This window comes from Strigops habroptila, chromosome 5, assembly GCF_004027225.2.
Source record: "Strigops habroptila isolate Jane chromosome 5, bStrHab1.2.pri, whole genome shotgun sequence".
NCBI classification, from domain to species: Eukaryota; Metazoa; Chordata; class Aves; order Psittaciformes; family Psittacidae; genus Strigops; species Strigops habroptila.
This window is the reverse complement of record NC_044281.2, coordinates 23,498,864-23,518,253: the sequence shown is the minus strand read 5'-3', so window position 1 is coordinate 23,518,253 and position 19,390 is coordinate 23,498,864. Positions and strand designations below refer to the sequence as shown.

At 36.1% G+C, this 19,390-nt stretch overlaps 1 protein-coding gene across 9 annotated transcripts in view; it reads left to right on the top strand.

Moving 5' to 3' along the window:
- SLC4A10 (solute carrier family 4 member 10) overlaps window positions 1-19,390 on the top strand; it is a 190,591-nt gene that overhangs the window by 118,197 nt on the left and 53,004 nt on the right. For all 9 annotated transcript variants that reach the window (XM_030488859.1, XM_030488861.1, XM_030488864.1 and 6 more), the window contains 2 exons: window positions 3,803-3,963; window positions 14,862-15,050. In XM_030488859.1, coding sequence (XP_030344719.1) covers window positions 3,803-3,963; window positions 14,862-15,050 — 350 coding nt within the window. The remainder of the gene's footprint in view (window positions 1-3,802; window positions 3,964-14,861; window positions 15,051-19,390) is intronic.

The window sequence follows — 19,390 nt, the reverse complement described above, 5'->3', positions numbered from 1 at the left end:
TTATTTTGTTTCTGTTTCTGGCTGTGTGGGGTTTTTGTCACACTCCCCCCCCCCCCCCCCCCTTTTTTGATTTTGTGGGGAACTACATATGTGGGCTGCTCAGCATGAATATGGCCATTAGCTTCCCTTTAGTTTTACTGCAAAATCCAGGTTTCCGAGAGGGACACAGAATTTTCTATGACCTTCCCTTTTCTTATCTGTCTATAAGAGGCATAGACAGATGCTAAATATAAATCTTTACATGTAGAAAATTCTCATATGGGGATTGTGCTGCAAAATTAATGTAGTAATGTTCCTAACTAATCTTATTAATATTCAGAGAGAGTAAATCTAATCAAGTTAATCATCTGCAGTGTTCTCATACTGATTAGGAATATATAGAACCTTCTAGGAAGGGTATCAGCTTCTATTGTGATTAAAAATAAAAATCACCGTGGCTAAAGTTACTTTTAGGCAGGGAAATAGCTTCTTTAGTTCAACTAAAAAAAAAGAAACAAACCAAAAAACTTTGCAGAATTGTGTTTCTGCAAAGTTATAACAATTTTTATCAACATAAATACGTAAGATAGAATTTGAAAGGAATAAGTGAAATAAAGGCATTTCTATCTGTATAAAGGAATTGATCTGTATATATGTACAGCCTTTCCAATTGTTGTTTGGGAACTAAAGAATCAAAAATGTTTAACAGAAGCAAGATGAGATTGTTGAAAAAGGACGTCAAAGCACGGCCAAGAAAACTATATTCAGAAAATACAAAAGTGAAGTATAATAGCTAATACTAAAAATTACTTTAACATTAGAAATAAGAGGAAAGTAAAGAGTTTGGTTGCCATGCAGAAAGAACTGGTCAAGATAAATGATCTTCCGTTTGGATCCAAAAATTTCAGGCAGCATTTGACGTGGGGTGGCTGGCTGTTAGAAAAGGAGGAGATGGCAGTGAAATGACCAAATTCAAAACTAAGGGAAGAGTCAAAGTGCTTTATCTGCGCAAATAAGAGGGTGCAATGATTTCCAGCATAGTAATCTGAAAGAACGTGTATTTTATGGATATGGTAAATCCTGTCTTCCTGTGAATCTCTCAGGTGCATTGTTGTGCTATAGCAAATGCAGCAGCACTGTTCCAAAAAAGATAAAATTGGTGGGAATGAACAGAAGCCTGAAAGTCAGATTTTGGAGCTATACAAGGCTTCAAACGGTATGTGAAGGAAAGAATAATTGCAGACTTGGAGCTAAGTGGAAAATTGGATCAAATGCAATACGGTGGTGTATCATGTCAGACTAGCAATAATGCTATTTAATCAGATAATTGATTTTTGTTTTTCTGACAAAGAAGAAACAGTGGATCTTTATTTTAGTGAAGCATTTGATATGATACAGCAGTGGGAATTTCTTACTTAAACTGTTGTAGTGTAAAATTGTATTAGTGGGTAAGGAACTAACTGAACATGTGCAGTAGGTGATGCTGAAAGATTGAACTATTGGTGTGGAAGGTAGTGACAACTAACTTCTGAAGAATTAGTCTTCATAAATAGCTTTATTCTTGAATGACAAAACTAGGATTGTAGTAATGAAACTTGCCGATGATAATAAATCAGGAGGTGTTGTTACTCTAGAAATAAATAAGGATATTGTACACAAAGATCAAAGAGACTTTGAGTAATAGAAATGGGATGGTGTTTAATATGCAAGAGCATATGCTTAAAAACTAATACAATGGATCACTTTCAATTCTTGTGGTTGATTCAGGATTTCAAGGGTACTAATTTGATTAAAAGCATGGCATGGAAAGGATGCACCCTGAGTTTGTTGCTCTTCCAGCCTTATTACATGTTTTCCATCTGTGTGAAAAATGCCACTAGCAGTATTTGTAAATCTTATTGTCTGGCATTGGACATAGTGCCATGTAGATGAATTTAAATTCAAATGATAGAGGTCATTAATTGTGTTTAATGAGAATGGTGGCAGTAAGTGATTCTGTATTCATTTCACCGAGCTCTGCCTGGACTGAAGGGTTGGGTTCACTCTGTTGCAGTAAATCTGCATCTTCATATTCTCAGTTTGATTGAAAGTGCACAAACAGTTCAGCTTTGAAATTTTAAAAAAATAGTTTTATGCTGTTTGCTCAAGATATTTGGGACATTTTGTTCTTATTTGATCAGAATAGTAATGTCAAAGGGAACCATGGATAGGTTTTGACTGAAGCTTGGTGGTTCCCCCTACCCCCAACATCTCTCATCAACAAAAGCATTCCTTCAGATTAATCTGTAAGAACAAGAAAAAGTGCACTGTTGTTGCAGCCTGTTCCATTCCAGGATCTGATTTAGGCTTTCCTGTCCATGGAATAACTTAGTTATGTAGATACAGTGATAAAATTTTTTCCCCCCATTAATCGATTTCAAGCCAGAAGAAACATTATTTTTAAAATCAATAAAAATCAGTTTTAATACTTTTTGTGTGGAGAATGCATGATGTTTCTTTTCTGAAGAAAGTATTTCCAGTAAGTTTGTAGAGCAACACATTGAGGCCAACCAGTTGCATTTATTTTATACACACAATAGTATAGTTGCAAATTGCAGCTATTAGGAAAGCAGTTCATGTTTGAATCTATCCTAATAACCTCTTGTGTTCGTGGCTGGAAAATGGTGCCTGATTTGTAGCAAGTTTTACCCAAACTGTTGGGACTCATCTACTAATATAAAATGAAAATTTTGGGGAGAATATCACAGTGTTTCTGGAATAGAAAAGAATATGTTGTAAGAAGGAAAATAGAAGGACGCTTTGGAACCAACAGGAAAGTGTTTAGGCTTGAATTTTGATGAAACAGCCCAGTTATGAAAATAAACTTCTGTCCATAGTTAGAAAGTATATTATTAATAGTGAGTACAAATGGATATGCTAGAGAAAAATTATGAAGTGAAAATGCATCTTCCCTGGCTTGGAACTTTCTTCCAAAGACATTAGGTCACAAAAAACTTAGGTTTGTCACTTCTGCTTTGTCTCTGACATGCTTGTTTACTTTGGTTCATTTTCAAATTGGCGTAGGCAGGCAAAAACTCATGTGAAGATTGTAAGGTTTCATTTATGACATTGACTCTTGAGCGGGTTGTGGATATATACTCCAGCTCTTTGCTGCAGACAGAAAAGACTATAAAATAGATCATGTTCAAGTCTCCAACTTCATATTTTGCACCAAAATGTAACTGAGTCTATAATGAAGTGGCCCCACTCTTATCGAGTCCTAAAAATTAATGACTTTAGAAGATGTAACATATGTATGTATGCATATGTGTACACAAACACGTCGGAGTAATATTTTTCATACAGTAGCATACCTTGCTGAAACTCTTCTTGGCATGTTTACTTTAAATGAAAGATGTCTCTTTGTTACGCTTAGTCCAAAATGAAGACTAACTGGAGAAAGTTCTATCCTGTATTCTTATGATGTATAGCTTTTCTTTTTCTCTACCAGAAATTCTTCTTGATCTTTTTCATACTACTTGTTGTTCTATTATAGAAATATCATTGTATGCCAAAAAATTACTCAAATTTTTTGTAAAATACAGTAATGATTACTTAATATGCTTCTCTTTTCATCTGTGTGGTCAGAATTTATCTTCAAAAATGGTATAATACAGCATTATATGGGAACAACCAGACAAGGGAAGTTTCTAATATTTCTTACAAAGAAAGAATAAAGTGAAATCCAAACACATGTTTGACAGTGATCTTTCAATATCCATGGAAGTAACTGATTTTTCATTTCTTCTGCACAATGGAGTTATAAAATTGGTTGTTTGTACAGGTGGTTGAAGTTTGAAGAAGATGTAGAGGATGGTGGAGAGAGGTGGAGCAAGCCCTATGTCGCCACGCTGTCACTTCATAGCTTGTTTGAGCTGAGAAGCTGTATCCTGAATGGCACAGTTCTTTTGGACATGAGAGCTAATTCCATAGAAGAAATTGCAGGTAAGTATTAATGCTGCATTTCTTAGTTATGAAAATCATAAAAGTAAAATGCTTACAAGAAAACTATTGCATAATAATCAGTTCACTGCTGGGAAATATTTTACTCAATATGTTAGAAAAGAATCTAATGTCTGACTCAACTGGTAAATATTTGTATTTTTTGCATAGACTTTGCTATTTACAGAATCGATTTTTATGTAAAGGAGAACACTAAAATGAAGCAGAGTGGACAGTTGAGATATATTTCTATATTTCTCTGGCACTTCTATATTTCTCTGACATGTGCCGCCTCATGTTGTGAATGATGTGTGTGCTAACTTTCACAAACTTAATCTGTTGCTATGCTAATTGCAGACATTCTAGTTTAAAAAAAAATAAAAAAATATAGGGAAGCATGCATCATAATTATGTAACATAGTTTAAAAAACATGTCTCTGAGTTGACAATGGAAGCAAGAACAATAATATGAAATGTAAGTTTTAAAAAAAATTTTCAGGTACATTAATTTCTTTAACTAAAGTTGAGTGCGTTTTTTCCATTAAAGGTGTATTTGGCAGTTGCAATTCTAGAGCTTTTGAGAACAGCAGAAGCAGAAAGCAAGAGAGAACATAATGGATGAGTCTTGTCTTCTTAGAGTATGAGTGAGATTGAGACTGAATGCTGTTTTCTGCATTCCTGGTGTTTCCCATGAAGGCAGTAGTTCATCGCAGGGGACTTTTTCTATGGCAGTGCATTTGTTACTGTAATGAAGCAGGTTGTTATGGGCTGTATAGTACAGACCTGTAATGGATGATCTTAGGGAGTCCTAAAACTACAAAGGTTGCATAGCCGTGTTAGAATCATGCAGTGCAGCCTGGTATTTTAATTTCCCTTCCTAAATACAGCAGCTAATTAGATAATTTATAAATAAATTTGTTAGTAGGCAAGAACCAAACATAAAGTAAGTTTCTCTAGCCTATCAAGACAGGAGTAATGTGTGTATTCTAAATATATTTGCATTAGACTTTAAAACTCATCATTAAAATGTTAACACCCTGTTGAAGGGTTCATGTGCCCTAGAGAGTTTCTAGTGCTGTGTTCTTGCTCCTGTTATTTAAAAATCTTTGTCCCTTCCTGCAGGGAAGACACAGAGCAAAGAGGTATACTATTTTGTAATCTGGGGTCTCTAACTTTCTGTTTATCTACCTTTAATATGAGCTAGTCTCACATTCATGATGGTTACTGGACTGGTATCCTTGCATATTTTACATCTGCTTACAAGTTTTTCCTTGCTTCTACCTTACTGTATTTCACAACATTTCTGAAAATGATGCTGTCTGTATCTGTAAATCATACATTTGATACTTTATACAAATTATATGAATCTTGTTATTTGATACAAATACTGTATTAGATTTATGGTATTCTCCATATTGCAAACTTTGCTTGAAGATCAAACATGATGCCACAGATGTAAATTTGGGAAGGAGCACCTGCACAGAGAAATGGTGTGTGAGTGGCTGTTGGGACCTTTTTGTTGCCTTGTCACAAATGTGAAGTAGCGTGCTAACAGTGTAAACGAATAAAAATAGTGAACTTTGTTTAGGTAGAGGTACAAAAGACATCAAGAAAAAAATTCTAAGGTTATCAAGAAAACTGCTTTATGAGTGATATATGTCTATGTAAGGGCCAGATAAAATTTTAGTTATTTACATTATTGAGTAAGGGAGCTATTGTTTAGTGGGCTATATTTAACAGTGGAATTAAAATTGGCTCAGATAGTGGTAGCTGCTTTTTGCATTTACCTTTCCCAAATTGTTTATGTCAAACTAACACAAGATATTATTAATCCAAACTTGCAGAAACTTGTGTGGGTTTCTGTTCTGTGTTGAGATATGATTCTCCCATGAATCATGGTCTGAATCACAGCTTTAAAATTTGTCTTTATAATGATAAAAGATAAACATGAAGAATAAAAAGCAGCTGATTTGAAAGAACAAAGGTGTTTATCAGTATAGAATCATAGAATGGTTGGTCCCAGTATGCTGCTTTATTAATATTTTTAATAATCAAGAATTCCTTAGGTCAGCTGCTTGATGTTTTTTATTGCTTTTTTTCTAAAATAACACACTAGGATTTTCAAGTTCAAGCCTAACATTTTTGATTCAGAAATTTCAACTTCTTCTGTAGTCAGCTAAGAGATCCTTTCCAAAATTATTTTTATCTAAGTAGATAAAAAAGTAAGGATTAATGCAATCAAAATAACTTCAACAAACTTTCATTTTTTTTCCTGTTTTTGGAAGATACTGTATGATGGAGACCACAATGCATTCATCTTTATAATCTCTTAATCCCTAGTTAGCTATAGTAATTTTGTTTGTTTGTTTAGTTAACATGTCCAAGGATTTGAGCATTCACAATACTATCTTGATTTGTTGATTAGGAAAATTTGTTCTGAGAAGAGGCTTTAGGATGACTTTCATAAATTGTCATATGCTATTTTCACTTTAAATGTACCTGTTGTTTTGCCTGATGTGGGTGTATTTTGTTTGTTGTCTTATTTGAACTGGTAGGCATCCCTTTCTGATAAGGTGATCTGATATAGGATAAGTTTTGCATGGGTCTTGCCTTGGCTTTGACAGAGGATTCCCACTACTCTCCCCTCCTCCCCTGCCCCCTGATTCAATAAGGAATGATGTTATTATTTTGCAGCAGGTTCTTCTGGCAAGTAAATCAGTCTGTAAATTGCCCGCATTCAGTCTTAGGTTTCTTTGAACAGATTTCTCTCCCTGCCCCCATGAAATAAATTTGCTGTTCCATTGCTTTTCTCTACTATTATAATTTGTCTTGTAGTAATGCTGTTTTCCTCAATCAAGTTCCTTTGTAATTTGTTAGTCTAATGCTACATACGTAGTTCATGCTCTCCAGCACTTACAAAATGTTACAAAGAGCGTAGCACACATTAGGCAGCGCTGGGAGGATGAAAGACTTACGCAAGGGGTGACAGCATGCCACGAGGATATGTGTGCTAGGTATGTTAGAAGTTTAGTAATTCCAAGTAATATGACAGGCTGCTCTTTTTCCATATAAAGGACTACTGGACCTGAAGATTAGACAGAACTTGTATTTCTCAGGAAATCCTTTCTTGTCTGTTCTACTCAGTTGCTATTCACTGCCAGTAGTTACAATCCTACTTATTGTGTGCTACACAGTACAAACATTGTTTTCTGGAATTGCTGTGTATTGCAGTTTGTGTCTGACAGTCTTGACACTTTAGAATGTAAAGAAATGGTTGCTGTCACCCATTGCCTTAATTTTGTTTTTTCCACATTTACCTCTCTCCTTGTTTTGCTTGCTAGCCATTCTCATGCTTGCTAGTCCAGTGATCCTGAAGGTCATTTTTGGTTGTTTTCAGTGCTACTATGTATACCACATGTAGGAGAATTTGCCAAAATAGGTTATACCCTGTGGTCTTAAGTGTTACTCCTAAATTAGCTTTGGTTCTTGTACTTCTGATTCATAGTTTATTATTGTGGGTTTTGTTTTTTAATGCAATCTGTTGATAATTTTACTGCATTACTGTAGTGCATCATATCTTTTGAGAACAAATAAACTAGTTGTGCACATGTGCTTTCTTTACACTTAACACTTAGGGAGAAAATGTGTGTTGTGTCTTTGTTGATTATGTCTTGCTATCTGGGCTATATTCCAGTACCAAATTACATTTCTGTAAATGCAGTGCCAGTCTTTGTGTCCTTGAAAGATGTATACTTAATCTTCCTTGCTAAATTGAGACAAAGAATTCCTGTTTGTTTTAGTAAATGCTTTTAATCTATAAACACTCACTAAGGCATTAAACTCTCAGCACTTAGCCCTTGAAAATTTCTTTTATTAAAGCCTATGTTTTAAGACCTTAATGGGCTTGTGGCAAAAATCTACAGATGAAAAATGTCTTTTATACTGTTTGCGTGGCTTTCAGAACATTTTGTATTTCGTCCCTGGAAACTCTGATAGTTCTGCATAAAAATATTTTGGCACCAGTGATGTGGTGAGAATTTTTAAATCATCCTGTCTTCCAGCATGTCCATTCTGTATTAGATTCTTTTTCATTCCAACTGTGTTATGAAGAAATGACTCGATCTACAAGACTCTAAATTTCTTTGGACAGGCACCCAATTTTCTGTGTTGATAAAGAGCTTATTTGTACCTATGATGCTGAATTCACACTCACAATATAATAGACACTTCTGAGGTGAATTTTCAACGTTTTCATCATGCAGCAAAACAGCACATTTATTCTTGAAGTTTCTTAAATATTTTAAGATGGATTATACTTTTTCCTTCCTCAATTCCTCTGCTGAATTTTTGCTGTTTAAAACTGCGTTTTTTATTAAACATATTTTGGATTTTTTAATTATTATTTTTAACATGTGACATTCTTTTTTTCATATGTCTTTGCAGTGGCTCCTCCATCAGTAAGCTAGCACTCCACGCACAAGGAATTCCTTTGAACATTTGATGTAGTAATATTTTATCGATCACTTCTGTATAGAACATATGCTAAAAAGAAGTCTGAAAAATCTATGTAATCAAAACAATTTATTTTGGAACTTGTCTCTTGAGGAGGTATTTGCCAGATTCTGGCTGCACCATTAGAGAGCAGCTTCACTGTGTTGTTCAAGTTGGCAGATGAAAATGTTCTCTTTTGATATTTTCATTTAGTTCCTTTGAAACCATGTAGATTCTCAAATTACCATCTGTTTTTTGATTGTAACCACTGAATGAACCCAAAAGGTTCTTCTACTTAACATATGATGCCATTTTCTGCTGTTTGGTTCAAAAACTCTTTGGTCCAGCCTTTAATGGCAATACTTTCTCTACAATATGAATCACAGATCTTGCATTTTCTTGGTAGTTGTGCAGAGTGTACTGTGAACAAATGTCAAACCTTGTCAAATACAAACTGTGGCCTCAGTGTTGCACAGCGGTGCTTTGGGGACTTGCACATATTTCAAATACTAGATAGTCCCACTTAAATAGTTTAAATGTAAAAATGGCTTATTTTTTTAAATTAAATTCTAAATATTCCCATGCTTTCCAGTCCAGAGATCTGGTTTTTTTTCCCCAGTCTCTCGTATGTTCCTCACAACCAAATTTTCAGTCTCTGTAACAGCTTAATCTTGTGATTGAGGTCACTGGACTTTGTGCTGAACAACTCAGGGTATTACATCCCAAGCGTGCAATTTTATTGATTTCAGTAATATCATGTTAAGCTTTCAATCCGAACAAGTCTTCTTTTGCCTCTGTTTGCTTTAGGCTATATTAACTGCATATTAATGATATATTTAAACTGGCTGCAGTTTAGATTTTATTTCACTTGGAGCCTTTTGTTTCAGCTGCAACACTTACGTTGTGTTATATTTCTGACAGTACTTTTATGGTAACTTTAACTTTTATTACAACACTGTAACAAATTATGGAATTACCTGTGAGCAGTCTGCTTCTCTGTTTGACCCTACACCTGTCTTTTGTTCAGCTTTCACCTTCTCACTTACCCAGGTTTTTGCGTTTGTTTGCTTTATTTATAGCTTACCATTCATTGATCATCTCTACAAAGAAACCTCATTTTGTTCTTTTGTCTATGGGTAAATAGGTTTTGTTCCTTTGTCTATGGGTAAATTGTATTCTAGTGTTTTTGGTTTTATATTTTCCCATGATAACCAGAAACCTGGAAATTTCTTAGATTGTACAAGTCAATCTCAGCTTTTGTTTTGTGTGTAGAAGCATTAACCAATGTTACTCATGGCTCTTGCACTGTTTACAAATGTAAATGATATTGTTCTATGAGGTCTCAATTCTTCTTTTGGTAGCATCCACTGTGGCATAGCTCTGACTTAGAACTGTGCTTGCTCTCTGAGATGCAAGCTGGGAATTTTAGCCGCATCTCTACATTTTACGATTTTATGAAATACTTGCTCTTGTTCTTCAGTAAAATTGCTTTGCTATTAATTTAAAAAAAAAAAGACATTTTTCACTCTCGTCTTTCTTTTTCAAGTAATTCAGCTGAGGGGTTGAGCAAAGTAATTTCAGGTAGAGCTGGAAATAGAATCTGTCTCTCAGTACACTGGAATGTTCTGCCGCCTTGGATGAGTGGGCTAAATCCACTGGCTTAGATAGCTTGTTTATAATCACCATTGTAAACACCGTAAATGGGTCTTGGTTCACAAGTGCAGTCCAAGAATTCTAATCATTAGTTTTATATTGCTTCTAGTGTCTAACTCACTAGGGAAGTATATATTTGAGTTCCTGTTAGAGACAGGTTAAGATAAAGGACAACTTTTCAGCTGATTGTCTTCTATAAAGCACTGTCTTAGGTTTACTTGTATTTTCTTCTCCCTTGTCTTAGGTTTACTTGTATTTTCTTCTCCCCTGTCTTTAAGGGAAAGAAAATAACCACAAACCAAACAAACCTTGGCTTTTAAATTAGGTTTTGTAGTCAGCTGTCAAGGCAGTCATGACGCACACAAAAGCCCATGTGTTCTATTTTTTGTCATTAATCGCTCATTTTGTCCTGCAATTGCACAGTTATAAAATTTGGAAGACTGAAAGGTGTAAATACTGGCAATTTTGCTGGTATATATTGGGTTTGGTTTCTTCTGCTGTAAACTGTCAGTGCTAACCTTTATCAGGAGAATATGAGCCCAGCAATTCAAACCTTGTATTTCATCTGTTACACAGCTTAAAAAAAAAAAAAAAAAAGAAAAAAATCTCTGGATCTTGTTCCTTTACTCACCACTGCAAAAGTCAGGCCCAGTTTAGCCAGTTTACCTGTTAGTAATTTCTTTTTGGACACCACAGTCTGCCTTCTATATATTTATTCTATTTTATCTGGGAATTTCATGTAGTACTGTATATGAGGTGATGGGCACACTGTGAACCTGTGAGCTGTGGCCACACTTGAGTGTCTCCATATTGTTTGTTTGCTTGATGGCTCCACGTGGATCTGGCCACATGTCTATCTACAAAGCTGCAGTGTGTAATAGGCATCTCTAGAGTGAGTGGAGGCAGCCAACGCGCTTTTGCATCTTTGCTGGCTCTTGAGGTGGGACAGATGCATTTTGCTGTGCTGGGCAAAACATGAGCTGCAGTATGTCTGAATTGAAGTGTCTGTTGCCTGATGCTCTAATTCACAGCCTAGGTAGATTGTTCAAAGGTGATGAGGATTTACATTAGAGTTCCTACAGTAGCTTGTTTAAGTTCTCACATTGCCCACATGTACTCACAAAATCAATTTTGTGTAAATAATATATTGTAACATGGTCTGAACGGAGAAAACGTTCTTGAAATGATACGAAACCCCAAGTTTCTTTCGATCTTTTCAAACAATCAGGGTAGGAAGAATTCCTGTCTTTAACAGAAGAAGAAAATGATTTCATGGTTCCAGTGTGAATCTAGATTCCTTACGGAAAAAACATCCTACTTCAGTGTTTGTGATGTCAGCAGAAATGGTATGGTGTGAGCAATTAATAGAATGAGTAACACTACGCGGATGGATATTCCACACATTGCATCTTGCTGAAAGCTTCATATGGTTGTAAAACCTCCTTGAAAAATCTTATGGTAAGCTGTGTCTCTGGCTAGAAGTGGGCTCTGCGGAATTTGAAAGGTTATTCAAGAGGAAAATTCTTTAAAACAAACAATCCCCAAACCTTTGTTGTTGAGCATAGAAACCCTGGAGAGTCTCTGTTGCTAGACAGGAATGTAGCTGAACTACAGTGCTGTGAAGTTTCAGATCTGTATTCTTTACTCTCTTTTGTCATATGGAATTTGGAGAAACGGCCATGCGCTCTAGACACAAAAAAGAAAAAACAGGGCTTTGAAAAGTACATGCAGCATCAACTGGTGGGACCATGTAGAATCTTCTCACAGAATTAAGGAAATAGAGATTGTTTTGAAAAGGAGATGTTTAAAATGCTCCTGTTTGCCATTTACTTTCGGGCTTTAACTATGTCGCTCTTGTTTTGAAGCTTATCTTTGCAATCAAGAGTGTTATCACTGACATTGCAGGTGCTTGGGCTTTTAAAAGATATGTTGAAAAACTTGGGAAGAAACCGAAGTGGAATCCCATAATGATGGGTGCTGAAGGAGACAGTCTTTCTTACTATTATTCAAATCTATTCACATCTTGAAAAAATGGTCAAAATACAGCAATCTGGCAGTAATTTGACTGCATTTAAACTCCTACAGCTGCTACTGCAAGTGGGTCTGTATTAAAGGAATGACAACTGAAGGGGAGTATCAAGGGAAGAAAACACGTCTTCACTCTTTCCAAATCTGAATGCATCTTCTCTTTTTACATGTGGCAGAGGTGCTAAAGTAAAGGGGAAGTTGTCAAAAAAAAAACCCAAAAAACCAAACCCAAACCCAAACCTTAAGGTAAGCAACTTTCTTCTCAGTTTTGCAGGAAATAAAAATTGTTAGTCACCACACTGGCACTTACCTCCATGTTCTTGTGTGACTGTTAATGAGTCTAGCAGAGCATCTAGACAAGAAAGAGGAGAGCGATATGATTTTCCTGACATTTTTCTCTCCTCAAGTGGATCATCTTAAATATTGACATCATCCTCAGCAGTTAATATGTTTAATATTTAATATGGAAAATACTGTAATTTGAGGAATGACACCATACAAGTGAGTTTCACTGATCTGTAGGCAAGGTGATGACCACAACCTTAAATTTGCCTGTTCTAGAGTCCTTTTTTTCAGCTCTTCCTTTTGATTTCTGTCTTAAAGCAACTCAAAGAGGTAATCTTCGGTTTTGCATCTTCTACAATTTTTCTTTTGGTCACCAGAATTAAAAAAGAGGGGGAGAGGATCATTGTGCTTTAGCACGTATGCCCTAAGTTATGTATGTATTATTTATTTTTTCCTTCTGGAGATCCCCTTTCCTGTTACAGAAAGTACTGGCCTGTTTTGGGAACTGTGACATGCAAATTCGTGTACTGAGGCTGTCTAAAGGGAAGATAGTCTTATCCTTAGGGCAGAGGCAGTTCCTTAAGAGGCAGTAGAGTTGAGCAGTAAAATGAACATTTTTCTTGGATTTTGAACTTTCTTTTCTTTTTCTCATGTTTTGCAAATTCTCGGCTCCTCCTGAAAAAAATCTGCTGAAGACTTTCCCTTGAACTTGTGTTACCTTCTTTTTTGCCTTTCTGTCATCTTGCTTCTATGCCTTTCTATCTCTTCCATTAGAGTTAAGTGTAATGGAAAAACAGTGTTTGTCTAGGCTGGGAGTGCAGAGGTAACTGACCTGGTGGTGAGTTAACCCTGGAGATAGAAGTTGCATTCAGAGTCAGGTGAAGCACCCCGAAGACAGGTTTTACTAGTTTAGGCATACCACCAGGAAGTACTACTTTTCAGTATTAGCCATTTGGTCAGCTCTGTTTACTGCACAGAATGTAATTGCTGGAGACAGTCTAAGGCAATGTCAAAAACCTCTGCATCACTCTTCATTGTGAGATGTGGATATATCTCTCATGTTTGCATCTGTTGACAGCTGCATTTATCTGTGGACCTAGCCTTGTCTTTTTGTGTGTGTGTGTCATCACAGAGATAAGATCTGTTGGTAGCCTCTACATAGCAAGTGAAACATGCAGGTAATCTGTTGTTCAGCTCTTAAAGCAGCTATGTATATGATATATTGGCTTCTTATGTAGATATTGAGAATTCAGAACAACTGTTGTGTTTTTTAAATGTATACACAATGCATAGTTGACTGTTAGCAATTAAACTCTGCTTTTAACCAGCATAATTGTTGAACGCCTTTTATTATTTCTCTTCCTTTCGCATGCTCCTGGCAACTATCAAATACCTGACAAATTGTGTCTCTACTCATGATGCATCTGCTTTTTTTTTCTTTTTCGTTTTTTTTTTTTCCTCATGCTCTGCTTGCTTTCCCACTGAGTTTACTGGTAGTTATGAATCTGACTCCAGCACAGAATCATGAGCTGTCTGAATTTTCAGTACAAGGAGTTTTTGACTCAGCTTATTATACCACTGTTTTCATGCAATACATTTCTTCAAATTGACATACAAGGACAATGTGTACTTAGCTGCTGTTTTACTTGCTTTGGTACAGGATTTTTTCTTTCTTTTTCTGTTAACGTTAGCAGAATTTCTCAAAAACTGTTGCTAGCAGAATTTCCCAAAACAATAATTCAAAGAATCCCACAAAATTCTCAACGGTTCTTGCCCATTTGGAATATATAATGTGAATATTTACAAGTAGTTTTGAATATGAATAAGTAAGAATATTTTCTACCAGTGAACTGCAAAAATGGTTGTAATTTCTTAGCAGGGTAATCTGTTTCACTCACACCTCTATGTAATGATTCTGTATGTCTGGCAATAGAATGAGATCCTAGTAAGTATTTGCAAATCATGCAGCAAAATCTCCTGTATTGTCTTATCTAAAATTTTTTTATATTGTACTGAAAGTATTGTAATTATAGTTACAAGAAATAAAGAGCTAGACTGTGATGTGCTGTGGTAAGTATAAGGGAATAAAAAAGTTGTTTCCTGTTGTTTCCTGACAGCATGCCAGTCCTTTGTAGCAAATAGGGTAGCAGTTATTTGGAGGGAGGGGAGGGAAAGGAAAAAGAGTGCTTAGGGACTGACTTCAAAGCTACATAGGTGACCTTAATTTGGGAACTGCATATCTTTTGAGGGCTTGACTTTTTTACATTAATAGCAACCTTGTTTGTTTGTTTGTTTGTTTGTTTATTTTTACTGAGAGTGAAACTTCTAGATAAAACTAAACATTTAATTTGTCACGTTGAAGGACTAATTCTTATTATTGAAATTTAAAAATAAAAATATTTCTACTTTCCCCGCTTTTATTATGTTTATATATATGTTTTCAGATATGATTCTGGACCAGCAGGTGGGTTCTGGGCAGCTCAGTGAGGATGTTCGTCACAGAGTGCACGAGGCATTACTGAAACAGCATCACCATCAGAACCAAAAGAAGCTGAGTAACAGGATCCCAATTGTGAGATCCTTTGCTGATATTGGAAAGAAGCAATCTGAGCCCCATTCCATGGATAAAAATGGTAATGCGTTGCTTTATTTTGAGTTTTGAACTTTCAGTAATATCCGCCTGTTGAATATCTTATGTGCTTTGTACCCAAAGCTTGAACTCGGCATGATTCTGCTCTGAAAAGCTACTGTGTAAAAGTGGTACCTGTTACATGAGAGTTGTTACTTTAATGCATTCAGTAACACATCTTTAAATTAGTTTAAATTAGAAATTCAGGTATCCTGCACAATTCAGGGCTGTGCAGAGATATTCAAGGGATCTAGCTCAGATGTTGGAAGCAGGCTAGCTGTGTTGGTGTGCCATTCTGTCCTGGGTAATTGGCATGGCACGTTACCTGTGGTGCGGCAGAGCTCAAGGACACTTGTGGTGCTTTAGTAATTCTGCAGTCCTTCAGATTGAGCTTGAGTATCTTTGCTCAGTGTTGCTGTAAACTGTGGACATGCTCCATTGGTGCCAGAAATGTGATATGACTGTTTTTTACTTCTGTTGACTATCTGGGCCTATTTAGTTAAAATGTAATGGTTTGTTGGAACAGTTTCTGTGACAGTGTGTGCATTAGCCTAGTGTTCAACTGGTGCTTCAGATTTCATGGTTGAGTGTGAGGGGTTGGAAAATGGGAAGAACATTTTCAAGATGACAGTGTTGGTGAGATGCTGCAAGAACTGTACCTTGTTCTTTCAGAAAACCACTTTTTGAAAAATCATGGTCATGGACATGAGAGAGCACATTTTTGGAGTTGTTCCGCAGTAAAATATTGGCTTAACCTTTTTATTTCTTGCTTTTACAGAAGCCTTTATAAGCTGTACTGTTGCTATAGGTTAATCATAATGAAAAATCATTTCTCATTGCCTCTTCCCTATTTACATAAACATGGGCCTGCGTTATGAAAATTGCAGCCAAATTTGGAAGTATTTACAATTAATTCACTGGAATTACACATTGCAGCATTACTGAGCCTCTGTATCTAGTATCATCACCTTAGCTATTCCAAAATCTCAGTCCCTTCTGCTGTCTTTCTGGTTCAGGGCCCTACTGAGCTCCCCTGTAATGCTGGGAAGTGGGGAGTGAGGAAGGAACCATAGTACAGGAAAGGTGCTGGGTGCAAGAGTCAGCTGTGTGCTGTAAGGTGTAGGGCAGAAGGGAAGAGAGTTGTACAGCCGATGTGAAAAGATGGGGCTGTTGGTATGAAGATTAACCTTGGTTTCAAGGAAAGACCATTTGTTTCAATCATTGCCACGTGAAATTTTAATAGGTACTTATGAATCTAGCTGCTTCCCAGGGGAAGACTCTCAGACCTAAAAGGCAACATATAATTTCACCTGAAGAGGATGTTAAATAGAAACATATTGCTTATGCCAAAATATAATTTTAAGAGTGAGAAAAAATACTATTTATTGGAACAGATTGTCCAGAGAAGTCGTGAATGCTCCATCCCTGGAAGGGTTCAAGGCCAGATTGGATGGAGCTTTGAGCAACCTGGTCTAGTGGAAGGTGTCCCTGCCCAATGGCAGGGGGTCAGAACTAGATGATCTTTAAAGGGTCCTTTCCAACCCAAACCATTCTATGATTTATTAAGATGTGTGTGATTATGTGTATTGATACACAAGGGTAAAAGTGAGTAGGGGGAACATCCATCCTTTTAAAGGCAACTTGCCTGTTGAGTTGTGCAATTCTTGCTGATGACATTAAACAAATATTCAGAAGAAACTTCAAGTTAATGCTATAATGCTCCTATTTCTCAATTTGCACAGGATGCAAGATGAAAACTTGCATTCCATAAACCTTTTGCACTGGATCTTATATAACAAATAAACAGCAGATCTCCTTAAAAACATCCCTGAGGGCAAGCTGTGAAAGTATCATAAGCTCAGTTTTTTCTGACTGTTAGTGGAGCCGATGCAGCAATTCACTCCAGAAACATCTCCCTTTTGCCTAAGTTTCTTCAGGGAACATTTAAATCTCTTATCTGATTCCCCCCAAAATAGATTCTGGACAGCAGCTAAGTCCGTATTATGCACACTTAACCACACATCAGTGGTTAAGTGATTCTGTAGGTAGGGAGACGCATTCTTACTGGTTTTCATTTGTCTATGCTTATTCTGCAAGGTGAAAAACTACTGAATTCCAGTTCACATGTATATGTAGATGTGCCTCAGAGCACTCCAGCGTCAGGATAAAAGAATCACTTGGTCACTTTCACTATGTTAGTTTAAATTAAATGCACCATAAACAATACAAATCTAAATAATTTTAGGAACATTTATGAAAAGGTAAATCAGCTTTTTATCTAAAATACAGCGAAGAGTTCCAAACCCAGTTTGGGTTTGGACACAGATGTTTTTTGATCAGTTTAAACCATTACTCTTCTACTTGCATCTTTTAAGTGCTAATGCACATTTGGCAGTCTTCTGCATTGGCCTCTTCAAAATAGATGATGGCCCTGTAATAAAGCAAAGAGAGGTTGGTTTATTTTAAGCTTCTCTCTTGCCATTCATTACCTTGTTACATTAAAATTCTGATTCTTATTTTATTGCTTGAATTGTACTAAAATTAGCTTTAGAAGATTCAGTCTAAGTTTTTGTTCTTAAAAGGAATCATTTTTTTCTCTTCAAGACAACAGCAAATGAGCAGTTCATGGGCTTGAATAGCAACTATTGCATCATTAAACCAGGGTTAAAGGAGTGGGGAAAGAGATGGATCTGGAGAGCTGCCTAATTTCAGGCACACTGAGTGTTACCTCTTCTGGCCTACTCTAAGTTCTTTCTTTACCCTGAGTAACTTGCCATAGTATGTGATGTGTAAATAATGCATGAATCTATGCTGAAATACTCAGCTTTCAGGAACTCTGCTGTCTTTAGAAGCTTGACCAGAGGTAGCTTTGAGGTTTCTGATCATCATCTTCTGCCATTGCCTCATGCCCCTAATGCTGGAGTTCAGCTACAGTGTTACGCTCACTGCAGCTATGTATTTCTTTTTAGATTGCCATGGAATACCTGTACAAGCTTCTCATAATGATACAAAAACAAGTTGTTAAAATACAACTTTGGATCAGGTGAAAGCGAAAGAAAAATCAGCTAAATATGCTTTAAAGAAAGTAAAGCAAAAGGATATGAACACCTTATATTGTCAAGAGTGTGCCGAGACGCACATCTTTGTTTCCTAAAGACAAACTGGTAAAATGCAATCAAGGCATAATTTTAGTCTGCTTATTCCCATTTGTGCACAAACATTATGTAGAATGTATGAACATAAAATGTTCCATATATTGCAACAGTGGCAGTATTGTTCTCATTTTAATACCAAAAATGCATTAAATTATTAAAATACTGTATTGCTTTTATTTTCTGGATGAGAAGCTTAATTCCTAGAAGACTGCAGGGAGAAAAACAGATCATCTCAGGTACTACTGATGAGTTTACAGCTCACTTTACCCCTATCAGAGATCAGAGTTTTCAGAAATGGCAAGTGCCAGGAGCTTTAGATGGGCTGCTTACTTGTCCATGTTGAAATTAGGCAGAGGAAGTTGGACATTTTTTCTGGAACTGAGTTGGGTTAAATTTGGGTTTAGTGTACAGAGTTTAACTGATAACCATCCTTAGCAGTCTGCAGTGTGTACAATAGGTGGTTCAGAGCCAAAAATCTTTGCCATCTGGGTTATATGGTACAGCTGAGGATGCAAAATCCCTTCTTTGTCCAAGTTCTGGACTATGCTAGCTTATCAATGTATCAATCTTGAGATACTCAAGAGCAAAGTCTGAAAACAAAAACATAAACTTAAATTGAATATATGGCTGTGCTGCTGACAGACCACTGTGATATCTTTGCTGGAAGATAGTTGTACATATGTTCTCCCTCCATCTTTTCTTTGTTTAAGAGTCTGTCAGACCATCTAATTAATTTGCTTTGTATTTAGTAGTATTATCTTTTGTTTACAATGGCTTTTCTTCACATCCTCTGCAGGGCTAAGATGTCAGGGTGCTATGGATTTACCATGCATTTTTAATGCTGCCATGCTGTGTTTAACTTTCACTTTTCATTAAGCATCAAAACTGTGAGAATTAAAAGCCTGCTTTTGATGTTCCAATAAAAACCGACAGTCAAATTTGGCATAAAAGCAGCAAAAATTATTTTTTTTTTAAGTCTAATTTGACACCAAATACCCAAAATAGAGGGTGACAAGTAATTTTAGCATAAATACTGTAAAAAAGCAGGTAAAAATATGAATATTTGTCATTAGTAAATAATTTTTAAAAAGTTTGGTTTGTAAAGCTATTTAAATTATTTTTATTGAGGTCAATAGGTTTTCTACTCTGATACGTGAGAGCTGTGTCTGTAAATTCTTATGACATGCTC